Raw genomic sequence first — 27,012 nt, forward strand, 5'->3', positions numbered from 1 at the left:
TAAAGAGCATACTCCAAACTCCTCATATTATCCTCCTGACAGTTACAATAATAGTCTCCCTGGTGCGCTATATTCTCTCAAAGGTTTTAAATGTTTACAAGTCAGCCATCTCTAAAATGTCAAATGGTCTCTCTTCAACTGGAATGATAAGAGCTGAAAGAAATGTGTGACCATGAGGACACCGTAACCTATGAATGACATGCTGAGACCAGAAACCCAAAATGATGGTAACTGAGAGTGGAACTAACACCCTAAGTTTTGGGTCACACTCTCACCTAAGTAAGAACCTGACTAAAAAAGGGAAATTTTTTAAAACAAAGTTATAGGTGGTTTGTTTTGGACTAAGCTCATGTGCTAGGCCCCAACAGACTACAAAAAATGGAGTTGCTTGTGCTAAATGGGACAATAAAACTAAGACTTTAAGGAAACACACAAATCCTAGAACAGACCAGGTTTTGTTTTTCTCCTATCAACAAGACGTTCCAACATCAGAGGTACCCTCTACTCAGTCCTTGTTCCTGCCTTTGCAAAACTCACTGTTCTACTGTTTCCCAGTGGGTTTCAAGACCAAATAAGTACATTTACAATAGTGACGGTGACATTAATGACTGAAGTTTTTGTCAATCTCTCAAAATTGAGAAAATAACCAAAAGCGGGGAATTGGTAAAGTGAACTAAATGTGGTCTGAGAAGGACTCTGCTATATTTGAGTCCTTGTGGACAAACTGCAACCTAACTTAATAGGTAGACAACATTGAAAACCTAATTTAGGAGTATGCACTTGAACAACAGCTGAGTCTTGACCAATCCCAGTGGCCATACTTCACTCCTACACTGCTGAGTGCTCAAACTGTGTTCAAATAAGGCAAATGCTGAGCTGTAACCAATCCAGTTGTTCCTGTTCCCATTTCCAATTTCTGTACTTCCCTTCCCTTTTTTTGTCTATAAATATTCTTCTACCACGTGGCTGCACTGGAGTCTCTCTGAATCTACTGTGATTCTGGGGGCTGCCTGATTCATGAATAGTTCATTGCTCAATTAAACCCTTTAAATTTAATTTGGCTTAAGTTTTTCTTTTACTACACTACAAATATAATTTGATGATATAGATAATGTCTGTTCATAAAAGTATGCTGTACACTATGTAATTCATAATTTCCAGGTTCTGTTTACTGTTCAGGACAATCAGATCTTATATTTACGTAAGCGTTTGCCAATAAACATTCTTTGAATGCCATTTATCATAAGGTCTCATTTGATAACTCAAAGTGTCTTTTTCACTTACCAGGTCAGCATCACAGTAGTTACTTAAATCTGCACTGAATAAGTATCAAGTCAATCACTGCAGAAATCAAGACTCAAAAAAAAAGCTACACTGAAGACATACTACTACATTCCTATAAATAACAATAACAAATTGTTTTGTATGTTATTAAAATGAAGACAAAATTCCCAAAATATCCCCAATAGATACAAGAATATGTTGTTTTTACAGTTTGGCAAGCCTATTCTACCACGTGTGATGATTCAACTCACACTTTATTCTTTTCAAGCCCCTGCAAAACCTACTTCACAAAACACAGCATATGTAATATTACGTTCTCTCAACACAAAACCAAAGGAAAAAGTGGGCACTGGAATTTTATAGCAAGCGTAGTTACACAGTAGTTATTTATGTAAATAGGTTCCACATTTTCAAAATCAGGCATTCCTAGTAATTAGTTAAAAAACATGGGAGGGCATATACATATATATTTACTTATTTATAAGTCATACATATTTACTACTTTAAGTATATATAATAAATATTAGTGAAATGTGAACCCCAAAATACGAGACAGGTCTCAGTCAGTTTAGGAAGTTTATTTTGCCAAAGTTAAGGACGTGCACCCAGGACACAGCCTCATGCGCTGCCAACACATGCCCAACGTGGTCAGAGCACAACTTGATTTTTATGTATTTTAGGGAAACATAAGACATCAATCAACATATGTAAGATGAACACTGGTTCGGTCTGGAAAGGCAGGACAACTGCGGGGGGAGGATTCCAGGTCATAGGTAGGTAAGAGACAAATGGTTGCATTCTTTTGAATTTCTGATTAGCCTTTCCAAAGAAGGCAATCAGATATACATTTATCTCAGTGAGGGGGGGATGGGGCGACTTTGAATTGAATGGGAGGCAGGTTTGCCCTAAGCAGTTCCCAGCTTGACTTTTCTCCTTTAGCTTAAGTGATTTTTGGGGCCCCCAAGATTTATTTTCCTTTCACAGAAGCATAATTTCTTTCTTATTTCCTAGATAAAAACAAAGAAAACTGCTAATATTTTCTTCCCTTACCACTTTTTGGTTATTTCATCTAAAGAGAATATCTGGATCATGCCTATATAGATTTTTTTAAGATCATCAATATAAAAGTGAAATTTTAAAACTTCTTAAAAAAGTAGTCATGAAGACCAATTTGATAAACATATATGAAGGAAAAAATGGGCTAAAATAATAATTTCCCATTATTATGTTTCCCAAAAACTGAAAAACCAGGTAAGCCCTGCATCAGGGATGCTAGGCCATTCTTTACCTGCCTCCCTGAAATTCTTCTGCAGCCCAATCAGGAACTAGTGACCAGTAGATTAAAAATATATATATTTCAAATAGATGAACAATCTTTCACACTCCTGGACCATTAGAGTGTGAAATTTCAAAAAACACAACTTTTCATTTGTAATAGACTGGTATTACCTTAATAAAAAAATTTCCACTGAATGAAATTTAAATAAATCGTATTGGTCAAAATGTTTTTAAACTGTTCTCTTAAAAATGTCATATATAATAATATAATAATATATCATATATTCCACAGCCATGCCTAATCACATACTACCTTAGAGCATTATTTAGATACTAGAGCTAAAACCTCCAGGCTTATCTTCCAGAGAAGCATCGTCCCAAGCTAGAATAGTAACTGAAATTAACACAGCAGGAGATATGAGGATCACAGGAATCTTTGATGCCCTCTTACATTTCTGGGTTTCTGCCCTGTAGGTGTTGCTTTTCCCCCGACATAAATTATTAAGGATACTCTGTAGATTATTGGTTCTACAGCAATGTAATTAGGCCAAGCAAATTCAACAAATCAAGCTTATCAGTAGCTTAATGCCACAGTAATTTACCTTTTGGTTTTTCTTCCTCCTCCCCTCCCACTTCTTGAGGAATCTTCAAGTTAATAACTCTAGCCACCAATGCACTGTGAAATTCATCGTAATAAATCTACTAACCACAGACGCTTGACCATCAAGATTTTCTGAATTACTTTCAATTTGCCAAATGTTGACCAATTAGCATTCTTTGATATATGATTCTAGGTATTTTATACTCGTATTATCAGAAATAAAAACTGAGAAAATTGCACTGCAGACAGTAAGACTCATCAGTAAGCAGACATGTTATCATAGAGACAAATTACATGAGGGTAGAGCTAGCTAGCTATAGGCTCACATATTTAAAGTTACATGTGGTTGAGTGTAACAAAGATAATAGCTAACATTTATTGAGCACTCCTGTGATGGTTACAACTGAGTGTCATCTTGACTGGATTGTGCGAGGGCAGGAAGCACCCAGCAGGTGAGACAGATGTAGTATTGGAGGCTAGGACAGTCTAGTCTTTTCACATTTTTCTGCCTTCTTTATATTCTAGCCATACTGGCAGCTGCTTAGATGGTGCCCACCCAGATTAAGGGTAGGTCTGCCTTTCGCAATCTCAAATGTTAACTCAAATGTTAAACGAAAGGGTTAATCTCCTTTGGAAACAACCTCACAGACACACCCAGGATCGATCGATCTATCTATCTATCTATCTATCTATCTATCTATCTATCTATCTATCTATACACACACACATACACATATATATGTGAGTTTATTAAGTGTTATATATATTTGCAGACAATTAGTTCTATCCCTCTAGAGAACCTTGACTAGTACAGATTTTAGTACCAGGAGTGATCCTAGAGGAACAGAATATTAAGGATGGAGTTCTTTCATTGGTTTTGGGGTTTCTGGAGTTGGCTGCTTAATATGATTAGTAACCAAAATGCTAAGGACTCTACTTCTAATAGTATGGAGAACACTGATAGTCCTTGACATAAACTGTTGTGATGGTTATGCAAAATAAATGCATTTGACACACCTGATTCCCTGCTCATGCGAGGCAAGGAGTTTAGTAACTATCTATACATAATACCTTTCACCTTATATGGAGAACCAAGGAACATAACGAAGCTGGGTGGTTGCTCCTAAGCTTGGTGGATAAGTGATGAAAAAAGGTGAACTCAGGGATTCTGTCTCCCGGCTTCAGAAGCAGATACTGAGCCTCCAATCTGCTAAGATTGCCCTGACTGAGAGTCTTACCTCCTGTAGAGAAAGAGCTGAAATTGTGGAAAAACAGACACAGCTCTTATCAGCAAGTGGCTGACCTGTAATGAAAAATGCATGCACAGCCTCGCCAGGTGTCTATTGTTAAAGTGAGGGCATTGATTGGAAAAGAATGAGACCCAGCAACTTGGAATGGGGATGTTTGGAGGACCCTGATGAAGCTGGGGGCATGGAGTCTGTAAACTCTGATGAACCTTTTTAGCCAGAAGAAACAGCTTCCCCATCCTCAGGAATGGCAACATCCCCTCCCTGACCGATGCTGCCATCAGCCTTTCCACCTTTGTCTGAGGAGATAAATCCTGCACTGCCTGAGGCAACAGTAATGGCCTCCCCCGAGGCAGTTGTCAGACAAAATAATGTTGATTCTCCTCAAGAGCCACCCCCTACACCCCTGTTTGCTTTTAGACCTATAACAAAAGTCCTGGCAGGCCCCTACAGGTGAGGTTGAGAGTGTGACCCATGAGGAGGTGTGCTACACTAGAAGTGCTTGAGTTTTCTCATTTTTATAAACAGAAATCTGGAGAACAGGCATGGGAACGGACATTAAGGGTATGGGATAATAGCTGAAGCAACACAGAGTTAGATCCAGCTGAATTTATTGATTTGGGCCCACTAAGCAGGGTCTCTGCATTTAATGTTGCAGCTCAGGGAGAGTTCTAATTATTTATTTGCTTGATTAGCTGAAATATGGATTAAAAGATGGCCCACTGTGAGAGTTGGAAATGCCTGATCTCCCTTGGTTTAATGTAGAGGAAGGGACCCAAAGGTTTAGGGAGATTGGGATAGTGGAGTGGATTAGTCACTTTAGACCTATTCATCCCAGTGGGCAGGATCCAGAAAACATATCCTTGACCAATGCCTTGTGAAACAGATTTGTGAGGGCAGCAACTGCATTGTTGAAGAGCCCTGTAATTGTTCTTCTCTGTATGTCAGATCTAACAGTGGGAACCTCAGTCACTCAACCACAAAATTTAAATACAGTGGAAATAATTGGATCCCAAGGTGGCAGGGGCCAAGTAGCATCACTCAACTGTCAAAGGCAAGGTAGGCATAGCTACTCTAATGACAGCAAAGGTAAAGTGGCAATCAGAATATTCTAACTTGTGTAGAGCTCTGGCACTGGCTAATTAATCACAGTGTTCCTAGAAGTGAAACTGACAGGAAGCCTACTGCATTCTTACTTAATTCATACAAGCAGAAAACTTCAAGGTCAAATGGACAGACAACTAATTTGAACTATAAAAACAGAGAATCACTGCCCCTCAATCAATTTGCAGACTTGAGCCATTTTACAGATCCAGAATCCCTGGGATTAAGGGGAGGCTGGGTCCCCTTGAGGAAGGATGCCACTACATAACCAACAGTTTATGCAGTGAATCTTTCTCCCATCCTTCCCCCAAGGAAACCTCCAGTCCTTTACCAGGGTAACTGTGCATTGCAGAAAGGGAAATGATCAGACATTTCAGGAACTACCGGACACTGGCTCTGAGCTGACATTGATTCCAAGGGACCCAAAATGTCACTGTGGTCCTCCAGTTAAAGTAGGGGCTCATGGAGGACAGGTAATTAATAAGGTTTCAGCTCAGGTCCAACTTACAATGTGTCCAGTGGATCCCCAGACTCATCTTGTCATTTCCCCAGTGCCAGAATGCATAATTGGCATAGACATACTTAGGAGCTGGCAGAACTCCCACATTGGCTCCTTGACTGGTAGGGTGAGGGCTATTATGGTGGGAAAGACCAAATGGAAGCCATTAGAGCTGACTCTACCTATAAAAATAGTAAATCAAAAACAGTATCACATCCCTGGAGGGATTGTGGAGATTAGTGCCACCATCAAGGACTTGAAAGATGCAGGGGTGGTGAGTCCTACCACATCTCTGTTCAACCCTCCCACCTGGCCTGGGCAGAAGACAGACGGATCTTGGAGAATGACAGTGGATTATCATAAACTTAACCAAGTGGTGACTCCAACTGCAGCTGCTGTACCAGATGTGGCTTCACTGCCTGAGCAAATGAACACATCTCCTGGTACCGGGTATGTAGCCATTGATTTAGCAAATTCCTTTTACTCCATTCCTGTCCATAAGGCCCACCAGAAGCAATTCACTTTGACTTCGGGGTATATCAACTCTCTAGCTTTGTGTCATAATCTTATTCAGAGAGACCTCGATCACGTTTCATTTCTACAAGATATCACACTGGTCCATTACATTGATGACATCATGCTGATTGGATCCAGTGAGCAAGAATTAGCAAACACACTAGACTTATCGGTGAGAAATTTGCATGCCAGAGGTTGGGAAATAAATTCAACTAAAATTCAAGGACCTTCTACCTCAGTAAAATTTCTAGGGATCCATTGGTGTGGGGACTGTTGAAATATTCCGTCTAAGGTGAAGGATAAGTTGCTGCATTTGGCCCCTCCTACAACCAAGAAAGAGGCACAATACCTAGTGGGCCTACTCGGATTTTGGAGGCAACACATTCCTCACTGGGGTGTGTTACTCTGGCCCATTTATCGAGTGACCCGAAAGGCTGCCAGTTTTGCGTGGAGTCTAGAACAGCAGAAGGCTCCGCAACAGGTCCAGGCTGCTGTGCAAGCTGCTCTGCCACTTGGGCCATCTGATCTAGCAGATCCAATGGTGCCTGAGGTGTCAATGGCAAACAGGGATGCTGTCTGGAGACTTTGGCAGGCCCTCATAGGTGAACCACAGCGGAGGCCTCTAGGATTTTGGAGCAAGGCCGTGCCATCTTCTGCAGGTAACTACTCTCCTTTTGAGAGACAGCTCTTGGCCTGTTACCGGGCTTTGGTGAAAACAGAACATTTGACTATGCGTTATCAAGTCACCATGCGACCTGAACTGCCTATCATGAACTGGGTGCTTTCTGACCCCTCCAGCCATAAAATGGGTCCTGCACAGCAGCATTCTATTATCAAATGGAAATGGTATATACGTGATCGGGCTCGAGCAGGTACTGAAGGCACAAGTTAGTTATGTGAGGAAGTGGCTCAAATGCCCACGGTCTCCACTCTTGCCACCCTGCCTTCTCTCCCCCAGCCTCCATGGATGGCCTCACAGGGAGGTCCCTATGATCAGCTGATGGGAGGAAGAGAAGACGAGGGGCTGATTCACAGATGGTTCTGCACAATACGTGGGCACCACCTGAAAGTGGACAGCTGCAGCACTAATGCCTGTCTAGGACATCCTTGAAGGACAGCAGTAAAGGGAATATAAAACTCTGTGAAATATCTTTCCTCCAAAGAAAGCAAATTCTTTTCACAGATGTTAATTTCACTTATCCTTTTAATTTCTTTTAAAGAGTTAGATATAACATGACAGAGTAAGAACAGTTTCCATCAGACTGTTAGCTGACAGTGTGGTATGAGAGAGTGTGTGTGTGTGTGTGTGTGTGTGTGTGTGTGTGTGTTTCTCCTAAGCTTTGTTCTTTCCAGTGACAACTCAGGTAGGAGGAAATGAGAATTACAATGGCTGAGCAGAACATCCACCTTTGCATAGAAGCCTCACGCCACACTGGACTTTGTGCCTTATGTAGCAACTCCATGAATATAGTTTTCAGGGTGTCTAAAAGGAACAGGCTCAATTATAAGAATCACTGCACTCAGGAAAGCCCAAAGATACATCTTTCTCCTCAGGCATTCATCATTTATTCATCCCAGTCCAGTTGTAGTCATCTAATGAATAAAGGAACATTTTTACTATAAGCAACATTGCCTGCCTTTATCGTATTTACAAGGGAACAAAGTTAGAAAGTGAACACAAGTCAAATTCTTACACAGAAGGAACGGACTTTGTTAACCCTTTACTATATTTTAATATTTATTCTAGTTATTATTTTTAATTGCAAGGAATCACTAAAGCTGTATCAATAAAGAAGGAAATACTATTCTGGACACAGGCCCTGGCAAACATTTCATGATGCAGATACCAAAAGCAAGTGCAACAAAAACAAAAATTGATAAATGGGACCTAATTAAAATAAAGAGCTTCTGCACAGGAAAAGAAACCATCAGCACAGTAAACAATCTACAGACTGGGGGAAAATGTCTGCAAACTATGCATCTGACAAAGGTCTAATATACAGAATCTACAAGGAGCTTAAAAAAGTTAACGAGTAAAAAATAAACAACCTTATTAAAAACTGGGCAAAGGACATGAACAGACACTTCTCAAAAGAAGACAAATAACCAACAAACATAGGAAAAAATGCTCAACATCACTAATCATTAGAGAAATGCAAATCAAAACCACAGTCAGATACCATCTCATGCCAGTCAGAATGACTGTTACGAAAGTCAAAAAATAATATATGCTGGCAAGGTTGTGGAGAAAAGGGAATGTTTACACACTGCTGGTGGGAATGTAAATTAATTCAGCCACTGTGGAAAGCAGTTTGGGGATTTCTCAAAGAACTTAAACTACCATTCAACCTAGCAATCCCACTGGGTACATATCCAAAGGAATATAAGTCATTCTACTTTGCTGTTATATAAGGGATATATAATAGCAACCTAGGTGGCCATAAACAGTGGATTGGATAAAGAAAATATACACCATGAAATACTACACAGCCATTAAAAAAAACCACACAACTATGCCCTTTGCAGCAACATGGATGAAGCTAGAGGCCATTATCCTAAGTGAATTAACGCAGGAACAGAAAATCAAATGCCACATGTTCTCACTTATAAGTAGGAGCTAAACATTGGGTAAACATGGACACAAAGAAGCAAACAACAGACACCAGAACCTATTTGTGGGTGGAGGGTGAGGGGAGAGTGGTGATCAAATAACTACCTATTGGGTACTATATTTATCATCTGGGTGACAAAACAATTTGTACACCAAACCCTTTGACACCCAACTTACCCATATAACAAATCTGCATATGTACCTCCAGAACCTGAAATAAAAGTTGAAAAGAAAAAAAAAAAAAGACTCGGTGACTTTCAGGTCATCAAGAAAGGGAAAAAGAAAGGGAAAAAGGCACTGAGAAAGGGAAAAAGAACAAAACCAACCCTATATTTCTGGCTGGGAACCAGGTGCTGAAGTGGATGGAGAGAAGTCATGGAACTGAAAAAGCACTGGCTACTGTGCTTAAGTGTGGAGTGGAGGATCACGTGGAAGCAGTAAAAAAGCTCCAGAACTCCACCAAGCTCCTGCAGAAGAATAACCTGAATCTGCTCAGAGACCTGGCTGTGCACATTGCCCACAGCCTCAGGAACAATCCAGACTGGCGAGGTGTGGTCATATTACACAGGAAGGAGGGTGATTCAGAGTTCATGAATCTGATTACCAATGAGATTGGGTCAGAGGAGACGCTCCTGTTCTTAACCATGGGTGATGAGAAAGATGCTGGACTTGCCTTACTGGCAGGGCAACCTGCAGCTGTGGAGACCCTGGGGCCCAGGGTGGCTGAGGTCCTGAAAGGCAAAGGAGCAAGGAAGAAAGGCTGTTTTCAGGGCAAGGCCACCAAGATGAGCCAGAGGGCAGAGGCACAGGCACTTCTCCAGGACTACATCAGCAAGCAGAATGCTAAGGAGTGAGAGCTTAGGGCGCTCACTTCCTGTTTTCACAGGAACCTTTTTGTCAATAAAATAGTTTGACTCAAAAAAAAAAAAAAAAAAAAAAAAAAAAGAATGACTATTAAAATGGCACACAGTTTTATGGAAATTCAAGAATAAGGACTTACAGAGATTAGAGCTCAAAAGTAGTTATAGATATATCAACATTAACAATTGGTGGAAATACATGGGCTCCAGTATTTTGCCACTAATGTGCTAATATGACTAGTTATTCTGCAAACATATGCTTCTTTCTCCTTTCCCTGCTAATAGGCTTATTATTCCTGTGACGTTTGTACACAAGTCATCACTAAAAATGTCTCAACTTACAAACATCTACGTTTTTATGACCTTTCATAGATATTTATATACACGGAATAGAAAGAATCTAGATATTTACATATCTATATATTTAAATTATATATATATGTATTTGACTTTTATTTTGCATTCGGGGGTACATATGCAGGTTTGCTACATGGGTATGTTGTGTAATGCTGAGGTTTGGGGTACTAATGATCCTGCTACCCAGGTACTAAGCACAGTATTCAATAGGTAGTTTTTCATTTTTTCAGCCTCTGCCATTCCCCACAACTCCAGAGGTCCCCAGTGTTTATTATTCCCATCTTTATGTGCATGTGTACTCAATGTTTAGCTCTCACACTTATAAGTAAGAATATGTAGCATTTGGTTTTCTGTTCCTGCATTAATTCACTTAGTAAAATGGCCTCCAGCTGTGTGCATGTTACTGCAAAGGACACGATCTTTGTTTTTTTATGGCTGCGTAGTATTCTACGGTGCATATGCACCACATTTTCTTTATCCAATACACCATTGATGGGCATATAGGTTTATTCCATGTCTTTGCTATTGTAAATAGTGCTGCAATGAAAATATGAGTGCATGTGTCTTTATGGCAGAACAATTTATATTCCTTTGGGTAGGTACCCAATAATGGGATTGCTGGGTCAAACAGTAGTTTATTTGAAGCTATTTGACAAATCTCCAGACTGCTTTCCACAGTAACTTAACTAATTTATATTCCTACCAACAGTGTAAAGGTGTTGCCTTTTCTTTGCAGCCTTGCAACATCTGTTATTTTTTGACTTTTTAAGTCATTCTGACTGGTGTGAGATGGTATCTCACTGTGGTTTTGATTTGCATTTCTCTAATGATTAGTGATGTTCAGCATTTTTTCATGTTTTTTGGCTGTTTGTATGTCTTCTTTTGAGAAGTGTCTGTTTATATCCTTTGCCCAGTTTTTAATGGGGTTATTTGGTTTTTGCCTGTTGTTTATGTTCCTTATAGATTCCAGATATTAGACCTTTATCAGATGCACAGTTTGCAAATATTGTTTCTCACTCTGCAGGTTGTCTGTTTATTCTGTTGATAGTTTCTTTTCCTGTGCAAAAGCTCTTTATTTTAATTAGGTACCACCTGTCAACTTTTATTTTTTGTTGCAAATGCTTTTGAGGACTTAGCCATGAATTATTTGCTAAGGCCAGCATCCAGAATGGTATTTCCTAAGTTTTCTTCTAGAATTTTTAGTTGGAGATCTTACATTAAAATCTGTAATCCATCTTGAGTTAAGTTTTGTATATGCCTTTTTATGATCTTTCTTAACGATAATTAACACTCTCATAGTAATGATAAAACTAGTATTTGGCATCATTAAATTAATGCCAAGTCAGTTAATGCTAAACCAATGCAATCAATGTAATTAGAAAACATGATAGGCTGATTCGGGAGATTATATAACAAAGCAAAGGAGAACAAAGCTGGGAATTACAGCTGGGCCAGCCAACCAAAAATATTCACCCCTTTTAAGTATTGTTTCCCCTCTAAGCATTGTTACAGATGAAAAAACTCAGGCCAAGATAGATTAATTTTTCCAAGATCAAAAAATGAATAGTGACATTCTCAGGCTATTTCCAGGTTTATTGAAGGCCTGGTGATACAGGAAGAAGCAAGACATGTAAACATGAACCTCAGGCACAGTGAAGAATTGTCTTATGTAACAATAGGTAGAATTTTAAGTGACAAAGCAGTTGTTCTACAGACTATTCTGAATTCCTCTGGCCTGTCTGATTTCTTACTCTCTGCAGGCTGTGCCAACTGCTAAACTTCACAATCACCACAGTGAGAAACAAGGGAAGTAGAAAGGCACTGCAGCCACTCATATTCTCATCACGTATATGCTCTGTATTACTTCTGTATTCCTTTGAAAGGAAGAAAACTCATTGAAGATTTTATAGCTATCAAAAATAAAAATTTCTAGTCAATTATTAGAATTAATAGGAGTTTAGCAAGTTGCTAGAACAATATATAAAAATCAACTGCATACACAGCAACAGAAGTTAGAAAATGTATTTTTGGAAAGGTACCATTTACAATAATAACAAAAAATAAGGTAACTTTTAAAATGCTACCAAAGATGTTTATGCAGAAAAATAAAAAATATATAACTTGAATGCTATTAAACCCATAATTAAATAGATAAACTTTATTCATAAATTGAAAGACCTAATATCAAAAAGAAGCCCCTTCTCTCTAAATTAATCTATAAACTCACTGCAGTGCCAATGAGAATCGTAACAGGGATTAAGAACTTGACAAAACAATTCCAAAATTAATATGGAAGAACAAGACCTAAGAACAGGCAAGACCATTCTAAAAAAGAATGAAGTCAAGGAAATCAACTTAACAGATACAAAGACAGTGACAGTAGTAAAGACATTGTGCTATTGTTGAAGGAATAAGCATCTTTCTCTTCAGTATCAAAATCTTCCTCTCTATTTACAAATCGATAAAGAAATTTCCCCTATGCTTCATAAACCCCATTCATGGTCTTGTTAGACTTGCAAATTGGTCCTACGTATGATCTAAACATAAGAGTATCAAGGTAGTGGCCAAACTTCTCCTTTTACCTTGTCACTGTTCTCAGAACACATTTCAGCTTCCTAACTATTCTAAATGTTTCTCTATTCAAGATATTATACACTTCTCCACAAGGAACACCATGTAGAGCAGCAGATCAGCTGCCAATATGCGAATAAAATGACAGATTGTTCAGAATACATAAGCATCCTTATTCAAACACTATTATTTATATTTTCAAGAAGTATTTTAGAAAAAACTGTTGAGGCTGGGCGCGGTGGCTCAAGCCTGTAATCCCAGCACTTTGGGAGGCCGAGACGGGCAGATCACGAGGTCGGGAGATCGAGACCATCCTGGCTAACCTGGTGAAACCCCGTCTCTACTAAAAAACAAACAAAAAAAACTAGCCGGGCGTGGTGGCGGGCGCCTGTAGTCCCAGCTCCTCGGGAGGCTGAGGCAAGAAAATGGCATAAACCCGGGAGGCGGAGCTTGCAGTGAGCTGAGATCCGGCCACTGCACTCCAGCCATGGCACAGAGCGAGACTCCGTTTCAAAAAAAAAAAAAGAAAAAGAAAAAACTGTTGAGAAGTGACAGGAGACAAGAGGAGAACATTCAAAGGCATGAGTTAAAATTATCTTCACAATAACTATGAATGTACATTGCAAATTATTTATAAAACTTATTACAGGACTGAAAAATCCTTTTGTTCATAAAAAACAAGACAAAATCATCACATATGTTTATCAATATATTAAAATAACATAAAATAGTAATATAATAAATGTAAAATATATATATTTAGAAATTTTAATAAATTGTAATGGCTTAAAAATAAAATCAGTGACCTCCCTAGACAGAGAAATCTATGAAGTTCTACACACAGGGAAACAAAGGAACAAAAGATATTTAGATAAAAAAGACCACAAGGTATTCTAGATGTTCTAGGTTCTACAGCATTTACTTATATCACAGCTATCTTCTCCCCAAGAATTACAACAGTTAATATTCATGTAACATTTACAATTAGAAAATTATTTTAATATACATTATCTCATTTTATTCTTATGGCACTATACAGATTGGTATAATTATGTGCACTCATTCATCACTGAAATACCTTATTAAATGCTAAGTGTGCTAAATCACCAAAACTACAAATGAAAGTAACCATGTAGTAGTTGTTACAATGAATCAGCAAACGAAAATACTGAGCTGGAATTAATAAAGTAGTAGTTAAAGCCTGAAGGTTGGATGAAAATTTTGGATTTGTTAGAAAGGCAACACAGTTACCACAGGTTCTTAATTGTGGGAGTGAAAAGATGAAAGCAGTGTCTGAGAAATAATTCTAACAGTTATGTGTAGGATGAGTTGGAGGGGGAAAGGGACCAGAAGCAGGGAATAAACAGCTAAAAAGGGGTGAAAGTATAGAAGCATGTACCATAGCTACAATGTATATTGAAGTACATGAATACTGAAGAAGCATGAAGTATAAGCAGCATGAAATAATAAAGTCTTAGACAAAAGTAAAAATAAAAATATGAAAAAAGTAAGAAAATGATAAAATCAGAGAGGCATTTCTTATATTTATTTAATATTACTATTTTCACACACCCCCTAGTCCCACATTCAACATATATACATTTTAGAATTTAATAAGGTATTTAATAAGTATGCATAATAATACTAATATCTATAGATTGTCATAAGAATAAAATGAAACAATGTATATTATATACATTTTGAAATTTAATAAGGTATTTAATGAGTGTGCATAATTGTACTAATATCTATAGATTGTCATAAAAATAAAATCAGACAATGTATATTAAAAGAATTCATTAGTTATAAATGTTACATAAATATTAATTGTTGTAATTTCTTGGGGAGAAGACAGCTGTGCTAAAATAGTAATGCTCTGGCCATTAAGTCAGAAGACCTGAATTCAAATTGTGGTCCTATTTTTATTAATATTTAATTGACCTTAGACAAGTCATTTAACCACTGTGAGCAACCACTTTTAGTATGTAAAATGGGAAAAAGCAATCTCTCATAAAGGTCTCTAGGAATAAAATAATTCATTATAAAATTCCTAACACAGTCTCTGAATTATGATGGATAGTGAATGTGTGTTACAGGAGAGGAAGAAGAATCCATATTGGCTGCTGTTACTGAATAGAAAGCCACAAGCATTTTTAAAGAAACATTTTAAGGAATTACCATACAGTAAGATTGCTAAACAGCTTATTAACGCTCCACTTCAGACAATGCCCTCTTACTTATAAGGCCAAATCCACAGCAGCATAAAGAGCAATAGTCAAAAGCTATACGATCAACATGATTTAAAAAACAACAATAACAACAATTAGTGACTTTTTCTACTTACAGAAACATTACCAGAATTTACATAACTGACCAAATAGCTCCTACTTCTAATTCTAATACCTATTAACTGGGAAAGAAGTTAAAAGGGACAAAAGACAAAAAGGAAACAAATGCATCCTGAAGGAACTTAAATGGTAATATGTAAGGTTGAGGGTGACTTGTTTTGGGCAAGTAGTGCCCTGGTAAGATTGCCCCAGCCATAGATCCCTCAAGAATAAGTTAGAAGATAGTTCATAAAAATCAACTACAGCCAGGCACAATGGCTCACGCCTGTAATCCCAATAGTTTGAGAGGCCAAGGTGGGTGGATCACTCGAGGCCAGGAGTGTGAGACCAGCCTGGCCAACATGGCGAAACCCCGTCTCTATTAAAAATACAAAAACACACCTGTAATCCCAGCTACTCAGGAGGCTGAGGCACAAGAATCCTTTGAACCTGGGAGGCGGAAGCTTCAATGAGCCAAGATTGCTCCACTACACTCCAGCCTGGGCTACAGAGCAAGGCTCTGTCTCAAAGATAAAACACAAGAAAAAAAAATCCACTATAGCTGGGCACAGTGGCTCATGCTTGTAATCCCAGCACTTTGGGAGGCCAAGGTGGGAGGATCACTTGAGTTCAGGAGTTCAAGAACAGCCTGGGCAACATTGTGAGATACCAACTCTACAAAAAAATTTAAAAATTAACCAGGCATGGTGGTGCGCACCTGTAGTTCCAGCTACTTGGGAGGCTGAGACGGGAAGATCACTTGAGCCCAGGAGGTTGAGGCTGCAGTGAGCAGTGTTTACATCACTGTACCCCACCTGGGCAATGGAGTGAGACACACACACACACACAAAAATACCTGACTAAAAAAACCTGACTATACAGCACTGTTAGCTCTGTGGGGGTTGAGATACAAGATTAAGAGAATATAAGTAAATGGTATTCATAAAAGTTTCCTTTCTCATCTAGACTAATGAAGTTCTACTTAGCTACAGGTCTTTATCACACTATTCATTCACTCATTTACTGCAACAATATACCAAAGAACGCACTGTGAGAAATACATAGTATAACACCCAGCCTTGAAGACATAAGATCAACACATGTAACAAAGTGCCAAAAGAGAGGTACGAATACAGCATTTATGCAAGAAAGACCAAGAAAGCTTCAGGGAATTCATGGATTGAATCTGGACGTCAGAAAACTAGAGGGGAAGGAGAAAGGAAAGAACTGTAGGTGAGCGACCAGTGCAAGGTAATGAAGGACAATACAGTGACTAGGAAGAAAATGGCTGGAGCATAAGAGATAGAAACTAAAAAGATCAGAATGTCAGATTTGGAATCAGACTGCAAAAAGTCTTGAGTACCAGAATAAGGGATTTGAACTTTTTTCTAAATACTCTAAAAAGCTTTGAGTAAGGGGAAATAAAGAATAAAAGCTTTAAATTAGGAAGATTAATCTCACATACGATTGAAATACAGAATAAGAAAAAAATAGTGTTAGATGGACTCAGAAAAGCTATTGGATTTTATAGAAACAATGCATCAGACAGAGATCACTACATGAACTCACATCCATCCAACCTGTAGTAGAGCTAAATGGTATTTTAAAAAAAAATTATATAGACATTTTACTCTGTGACCTAAATCTCATGCACTGAGCCAAAAGAGAGTGACAGAGACAGATCATGTCTATCAACCTAATACTAAATGCATTTATTCCCTAGAATAAACATAAGATGGGAGCTATGATTCTACATTCCCTAAGTTGGCCTCAATTCCCATGCGCTTTGCACAGCATGCGGAACACAATTCCAGGTTAAAGATATGTGTATTTTTTCATAAACATGGCCCTAATCATAAGTAAACCACTTTAGCCAGTGTGCAAACGAAGAAAATAGTAATAGCACTGGAGGAAAAACTAGCTGTGGTAGACCTGATGAAAGAAAATACTAAACTGTAATTTATGTGCTATTTGAGAATCTTTCAGGAGTAATTGTGGCTCAATGTTTGCTTCACATACTAACCTTAGAACCTAAACCCTACTTAATGCCTTTTCTTCATCTTAATCATACTAAACATACTGAAGTTAGCTAAACAGGGATTTAGTACAAAACAATTATTTGAGGGCAGAAATTTATCTAAAAATAATGAAACATTTTAAGAAGTTAAAACCAGGCAAATAAAAACAGAATCTCCATAAGGTTGGAGAAAAAGTGTGGGCACAAAGTACAAAAACCTCACCTGCATGGAACTTAGATAAGAAACTGGTCATACTCGAGCTAGAGAGCACTTACAAGGGTCTTATGAGTGTATCTTTGTATTTTCTCCCAGAACCATTAATAACCCTTTTCCCTGAGTCAATATTTTGAAATATTACAAAATTCTGGCAACCTATTTATTAAAATGTCTTTAATATCACACTAACATTTTCTAACACTAGACTAACACAATTTAGGGGATATAAGTATTTTAACTTTTAAAATACAAACTGTGCTTGCTTTGTACAACTGATAAAATATTTCCAAATCATATATTTATTTACCCAACAGAAGCTGAGCAGAATCTTTTCTATTGATTTCTATTTATTAAATAACAAATGGCTTAAATCACCAACTGTTTAAATCCTTAATTACCCCACAACAAAGACTTCATAAACACAACTATAGATAAGCAATCATTTGAAAGAGAAATAAGCTTTTAAATAACATTCTTCAAAAACCTAAGGACAAACCCATTAAACATAATGCACAAAATACATCCTGTTGCTATTGTCTATTCCTAAAAACTCCCTCCAAATCTAACTTAAATCATTTAAACGTATCTTAATGATTGACACATAGAATAAAGATTAATTTACCAAAAAAAAAAACCTATTGCCAAGCCATGCGTAGTGATTCTCTAGAAGAGTATATCCAGCATAGACGCAAGAGCAGTTAAAGACTAAAAGCTAACTACATAGGCCTATTTGAGAAAAACCAATTGACAAATGACAAGATTTATATCTATACACTTGATATAACAAATCAATCTCCTTCTCAGACTTAATGTAATTTTAAAATAGTAATATTATCTAGTTGCCATGATTTCCAGATGAAATATGGAAATTATAGTTTTGTCAGTTACTCAGACTGAAATGATCTATTGACAAAGACTGTAATATAACTTTGTTTCCTGAGTCATTCACTGCTTCCTTTCTGTTTCTGCAGCACTTTATGCATATCTCTATTTGTTTTTACTGCAAGTGCTGAATCCTGAAAGAAGGAACTATTATTACCATGTAACAAATGAGAAACAAGCTTAGTATGGTAAAGTGACTTTAAGAAAATTCATCACTAAAGCCAGATTTCAAAGTCATATCTAACTATATAGCTCTTTCCACACTGACTCACTGGTACTAAATAAATCAAACCTAAATAACTGAATTGACTGCAGTTTCTTGCTATAGCTGCTCTGGTAGTAGGAAAAATAAACCTATCATGGACAAAACAATGTAGAAGACGTGCTCTGAGTGAAGGTGTGGGTATACTGCCTATTATCTGAACTCCATGCCCTACAAGTAGGAAAATTCCCACTTTATGAGTCTTCATATAAGGCAAAGCCCACCTTCCTATATAGAGGCTAACAATGCCATATACTAGCTCTTCCAGTCACCCTGCAGCACAGACATGGGTGCTGAACCTGGACTTTACCAATACAACATTTCCACCAAGACCACTATAAGACAGACAGTAAGAAGTTGGAACAGCAAAATTCGAATTTTGGCAGCAGGAGGCAACAGCAACGTTAAGTGTAGCAGCTATGCAGTGGCTGAGTCTAGGCTTCAGCAATTTGCAGCTCCATTATTGTCACCAGACTGTTTTAAGTTATGATTTTTAGCTATGCCTCTTCTGATATCTAGGCTTCCTTGTTCCTGGCCATTAAAGGATACAACCTTCTCACTAATTTGGCAAGGTAAACAATATGCTTTCAATGAATCCCTTTTCTGCTTGAATCAATCAGAATTGCCCTCCGTTATCTGCAATTAGAAACCCTGACTGAGTCATTTACTAATTAAATACATTACACTAAATAATTATATTTTATCCAATCTTTTTACCTTAGCATTTGTTCTTTTATACAATTTGTCATTATGGTCGTAAGTAACATCTAATTTATACTTGGTAGTATGTTCTAACGACAACAACAAAAAAACTTCAAATCAGATTTTTTTTTACCTTTTTCAAAAGTAACACAAAATACAAATATAATAACAATTACCTAAGGGTTATTTTCACTGAAGTTCAAAGTTAAGCTTTATTGAGGATTCTTACCTGTCAGGAATACCTAGCCTCTTGACACTTCTATAAACGGAAAGAGTATTTGCAACATGTCGATAATTAAACCAGAATCGGGACGTACACACCTAAAGTATTAAAACAAAAATACAATTTTTATGCATCAAAGCTAACCATGGAGCTGCAGAGTATTTTTCTTTAAGTAGGATACAGAGATCTCTAAAGAAAGAGGATGCCATAATTCAGGCTTTAAAACAGCAAACATAAAGAATTGTCGGTAAAGGCCAGGCGCAGTGGCTCACACCTGTAATACCAACACTTTGGGAAGCCAAGGTGGGCGGATCACTTGGGCCCACAGGAGTTTGAAACCAGCCTGGCCAACATGGCAAAACTCCACCTCCACTAAAAATACAAAAATTACCCGGGTGTGGTGGCGTGCACCTTTGTTCTAGCTACTTGCGAGGCTGAGGCATGAGAATCGCTTGAACCTGGGAGGTGGAGGTTGCAGTGAGCAGAGATGGCACCACTGCACTCCAGCCTTGGTGACAGAGCAAGACTCTGTCTCAAAAAAAGAAAAAAAAGAATTTTCAGTAAAACTAATCTCTCCAAAGAGAAGTCTTTCATAACTGGTATTAGATTTTAAAAGACCACTCAGCTTAAGAGAAAGCATATCTTTGGGAAATTTAATCAAATACTGAACCAACTTAGTTATCACAATTTCTGTGACTCAATAGCATTTCTATTTCTAAAAAGTTAAATTATTTAGAATCAAAGACAATACCCATAATTTCTTTACAGAATAGAAAATTAGCTACATAGGGTTATACAATATTTGTTTCATTCCAGATTGCTTCCTTCGTTGTGAGAAATGTAGGACACAGGATAAAACATAACATATAAAACAGTTATAAATGCATATAAGAGAGTGCATTATAAAGAAGCTATTGAACTAAAGAGAAAATTAGAAACAATCCAACCAAGTTTTATAGTTTAAAAAAATTCCTAAGAATTATATTAAAGGTGCTGGGAAAATGTAATTCCATGCCTCAAAAGTTAGTGTTGCTGAGAACCCATTCTAAGGTAGGTAAATATAGATCAGGGTCACTTGGTAATACATCTACCAAGCACAATCCTGGTTTCTATCACATGCCTGTGCCTTTAGTAGGTATAATGACAATTTTGAGAATAGCGTAAGTGTTCTTGCCCCTGCCAAATAGAAAGGAATTACATGGTTTTTTAAATTAAATTTTCAATTTAGAATCCAATCAGGAAAAGACTAAATTTTTGACTACATAAAAATGTAAAATTCCATATGTCAAAAATATAAAATTCTGGCTGGACACAGTAGCTCACACCTATAATCCTAGCAGTCTGGGAGGCCAGGGTGGAAGGATCACTTGAGGTTAGAAGTTAAAGAACGGCCTGGGCAACACAACGAGTCCCCCATCTCTACAAAAAAATGTAAAATTTAGCAAGGAGTGGTGGTTTGTGGTTGTAGTTCTAACTACTTGGGAGGCTGACGTGGGAGGATCACTCGAGCCCAGGAGTTCAGGGCTACAGTGAGCTATGATCATACCACCGCACTCCAGCCTGGGAGGCAGCACAAGACCTCATCTCCAAAAACTCCCTTTTTAATTTTAAAAAATAAAGAATAATTTATTCAAGTTTCACTATACTAATATGTAAAATACTGGACAAAAAAAGAAAACTGCAGTTGTAATACAAAGGTCAGTAATGTTTTTTTTTCATCTTTTATTTTTTACTTGAATCCCAGGTTACTGAAATTGAAGAGAGGTTTGGTTAGAGGATTCCCAGAGCATGGAAGGCTTTCATGTGTGTGTCAGTATAAGCTAACAGTCTTTTAGTTCCAAAAGATAAGCCCTTTGGCAATTGCTGGTCTGCACATAGGCAGTTATCCCCTTTTGAACACTGAGGGGATCCTAGTCTCCTGTAGAGAAAGTTTATCCTGTCAAATTGGTAGATGATGGTCTGGCTCCTGATGGTTCTCCTTACTTTTAAGTAGGCATTGAAATCCTCTCTCCTTATCTTTAGCAGGCTTTCCTCAGTAACTTCAGAAAAATTTCTTGTGAAAGGTAGCATATATGAGAGATTTTTTCTTGAAGAACAAGAAAATGAGCCATGAACCCATGTTACACTGTCCTATTTAATCACAATGCTATTATATTTAAAACAAACAAGTATAGAATCTGTAATCACCCTATTTACTTCTAGGAACCTATGGATAATTCATTTATGTTTTTATCAAATGATTCTCAATAAATTTACAAAGCCTCAAACATTCATTTGGCGTCAATAGTTAATTATAGTCTTGCATGTTTATTCTGCACTTTAAGTTGAATTCCTCTACCCATCTCCTTTATATTCCCACTATATTCTTACCATTTATAATCCCCAGTTTTCTTCCTTTTCCAACATGCATTACTAGCTTTGAGATGCTGTACATTCTCTGCTCCCTTTTTCACAAAATCAGCTTCCTTTCCTGCCTCTTTGAACCTAATCTTCCAGTCCAACCCTTGTACATGTTTTTTCATTAAGTCAAACATTATATTTCCTAATCCTATAAATGCCATTAAATGAAACTCCAGTAGTGAAACTATTATCCAAATATTTTCCAACCATAGGAAAAACAAATTTGATTATGTGAATTCTATTTGGGGAATTAAAACTACAAATTTATGAATCCAGAAAAATTAAAGATGGTAATTCACACTAAGGTTGGGCAAAAGGCAGAAGAAAAAAAAAAAGGCCAATAAGCAGGCCTTACTAAAAATCGAAACAATGCAAATTAAAACAAAATTTAATTTGTTGACCAGCAGTCAAAAAGTTAAGATAAAAATTAAGAATATATAGCTAACTTGGATTTAGAAAAGGAGCCACAGCCTTTCTGGAGGCAATCATGCTCCATGACTTCACATTCTTATACTTAGGAATTTATTCTAAAGAGAAAATCAGTCAAGTCACAGAGTTATGTGTATAAGACCGTTCAACGCAGTCCTATTTACAATAATGAAAAATTTAGACTCTAAATGCCCATAAACTGGAGGTTACAGTACATTCATAAAATGGAAGAAAATACAGCTTTTGGAAAAGATTATCTCCATACCTACTGGCAGGAAAAGATCCCTAAGATATGCTAAAGGGTTGCAAAATAGCAGGTATAATATGATCCTAATTATATAAAATCATATATCTATACATCTTTATGCTTATATATGAAGAGGGAAAGGGCTTGAACAATGCTCACCAAAATATTAACTCTGGGATGTGGGACTTGAAGCCATTTTCCCTGTCTTCTTTAATTGAGGTGAAATTCACATAACAAAATTAGTCTGCCTTCTTTAAACTTTTCTGTATAATTTGAACTTCTACAGTGGTCATTTACTATTTTTAGAAGCAGAAAAAACAACTGAAAAAATTTTAAAAAACATAAGTAGAGAGTATCTATAAACTAATACTATAGATAAGAGATGCAATTAGTAGTTTCCAGCATTAAAATATTTCTACCTTTTATAAAATGCTTCCTTTAACAATAGCATTCCTAATTTATTCTTAAATTTATTTTCAGATCACCACTTGACAGAGGACAAAGAATATTACTAGAATATTATAGTTGATGTGGTCAATTTAAAATACAGCCAAATCAAAATAAAGAATTTCTGATATAAAATGTACAAAAATAAATTGTATTTTCAAAAATACGATTCGCACAAATTTCTCAGATACATATCTAATGTGAACAGAGAGGTATACTTTTACAGTATACTTACCAGAACAGCCCAGTTGTTTGTATGGCCACTTCTAAAGAATTGTTCTGCTTGATCCTAAATAAAGCAAAACAAATAGAAGAAAAAGCCACAATTTCTCAGAATAAAGACTGATAATGGACAGTTAAGACTCCTGTAGTTTTTATAGTTGTAATAACAATCATCTTACGTAAGTTTATGAAGATTCCAGTATTTGACATTGTGGACTACATAAAGAATCAAAAGAGCTTACAGCTTAAGATACTGTAAGGGCAAATGTCCTGAACTGGAAATCTGGAGAAATGGGTTTCAGTCTTGGCTTAGACACCAATTAAAAAGAGTAACCTTGATTAAGATACTTAACCTTCCTGAAGACTCAGTTTCCTCATGTGCAAAATGAAAGCAATGCCAATCCTACATCACAGCACTCTTTTAGAGAACTGTAAGATTTATGTGAAAGAGTTTCTGCTTTAAAATATTATTTAGCATTACTCAAATGAAAGTATACTATATAACTCATATCTTTCTATTTCCCATACCCTGAGAATTATTAAGAAAGTGAAATATATGCTCAATTAAGAATATACAATTTGCTTGTTCAACATTTAACAAGGCTATTATTTAAAACTGCAACTTCACCCCACCATTTTTCTTACTATGATTTATTTTTTCCACTGTGTTTATCATCTTCTTACATTATATATATAATTAACTTATTTATTATGTATATTATTAATCATCTGTCTTTCCCCAAAACAATGTAAGCCTCAGTAGGGCAGGGGTTTTCATCAGTTATATTCAATGATGTATTCCAAGTAAGCTTGGCATATAGTAGGTTTTTAATAAATATTTTGTGAATGAATGAATCCATGGTCCAAATGCCTTTACTGTCGTTGAACAAATCCAGAGTCTCCTATGGAAAACTGAAATCACATGGTTCATAGGTTCAGAATATGGTAAGAAGGTATTACATAAAGGTTGTACTATAAAGTTATAACTTTCAAAATCTTCTTTTAGGCTGTACTCTGATAATTCCTCTATTAAAGTGATCACTCTCTACAGTGAGAAGGCAAGGTAAAAATGCATATGCCAGGAATTTAACCGAAAATTAATATTTCACTTTTAGTAATGCCATACAATTTTTATCCTCATGAATTGCTTGTGCAATATAATCTCCTTACATCCTCAACAAAAACAAAATTTTCACTCTTTGAACTTCTCACAGACATCTTTTTAATCCTTTAATCATTTAATAGTCATCTCAGTTGATTCTCTAAAATCTCTGCAATTATGTCAACTAATTCTTTAATATTGGTCACAATATTAAAAATTAAAGATCAGACAAATGTGCTACAACACCCATAAAGATTGCTGAGGTTTCTTTTTTCTTTTTTTTTTCTGGGAGATATAATTGAAAGAGGGGCCTGATTGCTTTTAAACATTTTATCTCAAACACAGACAAGTCTTCTTCATATGCTTCTAATTTCCCATTCAGTCTTATAATTGTGAATGACTTATTTCATGTCTTCATTCTACACATAAGTTAATACGCTTCCTGTTAAAATTTCATTCAGTATCCATTCTTACTATGTTCTAGGGACTTTATCTGAACTCATCAATACAGCTGATTGAGTACATCCTCTAGCATTCTGCCAGGGACCATTTCACCAATCTATTAAAGTAAGAATTATATCTGCCATCTCAAGACCCTAAAATTTTCTAACACCACATCCTGACACCTAATGAATATTATTTTGATTATATATTAAAATAATAGTGGATATAAGCCATACTGACCTCAGATCAGCTCCCAAACATTAATTACTAGACCTGTCAGAATGCCTAGGTTCAAATCTGGGCTCTATTACTTACTAGGTGTATAAACAGGAAAGTTCCTTAACTTTTCTGTGCCTCCAAATCTCCATCTATTAAACAGTAATAATATTATCTGATGCAGAGAATGTAGGAATAGTGACTGGAACATACCAATAGCCTGAAAAACATTAACAGCTTTAATTTTGAGCTAACAAGAAAATTTCAGGGAGAATAAATTTAAACTTCCACTTGTATACACATCTGTACCTGTGTGCACAAGTGCACACACCAAGTGTAAAGACCCAAGTATTATATATGCTGCCTACAAGAAACTCACTTCACCTATAAACATGCATAGACAAAGTGAATGAATGAAAAAGGACATTCCACACAAATGGAAAACAAAAGGGAGCAGGAGTAGCTGTACTTAGATCAGATAAAACAGACTTTAGGTCAAAAACTATAAAAAAGAGACAAAGGTCAATACAATGATAAAGGAATCGATTCAGCAAGAGAGCATACAATTATAAATATGTATGCACCCAACACTGTAGCACCCAGATGTATAAAGCAAATATTATTAGATCTAAAGTGAGAGAAGAGATCACAATACAATATTAGGTGGGGACTTCAGCACTCCATTCTCCATTGGACAGATCATCTGGACAGAAAATCAACAAAGAAACACTGAATTTATTTTATTTTTGAGATGGAGTCTCACTCTGTCACCCAGGCTGGAGTGCAGTAGCGCAATCTTGCCTCACAGCAACTTCCACCTCCTAAATTCAAATGATTCTCCTGCCTCAGCCTCCCGAGGAGCTGGGACTACAGGTGTGCATCACCACACCCGGCTAATTTTTGTATTTTTGGTAGAGACAGGGTTTCACCATGTTGGCCAGGCTGGTCTCAAACTCCTGACCTCAAGTGATCTGCCCACCTCAGCCTCCCAAAGTGCTGGGATTACAGGCAAACAGAACTAACAGACATTTATAGAACATTTCTTCCAACAATGGCAGATTACACATTCTACTCATTAGCACGTGGAACATTCTCCAGGATAGACTGACCACATGGTAGGCCGCAAAACAAGCCTCAGTGAATTTTAGAAATCAAAATTATATCAAAAATATCTTCTGACTACAATAGAAAAGCACTAGAAATCAAAATACACAACAAATTTTAGAAGATGTTCAAATATATGGAAATTAAACAACATGCTCCTGAACAACCAATGGGTCAAGGAAGAAATTTAATAAGGAAATTAAAAATTTCCTTTAATATATGAAAATAGAAACACAACACATCAAAACCTAAGAGATATGGCAAAACAGTACTAAAAGGTAGGTTTATTGCAATAATCGCCCACATCAAAAAGTACAAAGATTTAACCTAATAACACATCTCAAGTTACTAGAGAAGAACAGACCAAACACAAAATAAGAAAAGAAATAATACAGATCAGAGCAGAAGTAAACAAAAGAGATCTGAAAAATACAAAAGAAGTCAATGAAGCAAAAAGCTGGCTTTTTAAAAAAACAATATCAACAAACCTTTAGCCAAACTAAGAAAAAAAGAGAGAAGACCCAAATAAATATATTCAGAAACAAAAAAGGAGATATTACAAATGGGTAGTACAAAGAATCACTAGAGACTGAAGTACAAAGAATCACTAGAGACTATTATAAACAACTATACACAATACATTGGAAAACCCAGAAGAAATGGATAAATTCCTGAACACATACAAGCTACCAAGACTGAACCAGGAAGAAAGAGAAACCTGAACGGACTGAGACTAAGTAACGAGCTTGAAGCAGTAATAGAAGTCCCTCAACGAAGAAAAGCCCAGAACGGGATGGTTTCACTGCCGAATTCTACCAAACTTTTAAAGAACTAACACCAATT

The 27,012-nt window shown here is 36.8% G+C and overlaps 1 protein-coding gene across 1 annotated transcript in view; it reads right to left on the reverse strand.

Moving 5' to 3' along the window:
- PIGK (phosphatidylinositol glycan anchor biosynthesis class K) overlaps positions 1-27,012 on the reverse strand; it is a 121,905-nt gene that overhangs the window by 90,107 nt on the left and 4,786 nt on the right. Inside the window, exons 2-3 of the mRNA XM_050805126.1 lie at positions 23,317-23,370; positions 19,565-19,656 (exon numbers count right to left, since the gene is read on the reverse strand). Of these exons, the coding sequence (XP_050661083.1) occupies positions 19,565-19,656; positions 23,317-23,370 (146 nt within the window). The remainder of the gene's footprint in view (positions 1-19,564; positions 19,657-23,316; positions 23,371-27,012) is intronic.

Source organism: Macaca thibetana, chromosome 1, assembly GCF_024542745.1.
Source record: "Macaca thibetana thibetana isolate TM-01 chromosome 1, ASM2454274v1, whole genome shotgun sequence".
Taxonomy (NCBI): Eukaryota; Metazoa; Chordata; class Mammalia; order Primates; family Cercopithecidae; genus Macaca; species Macaca thibetana.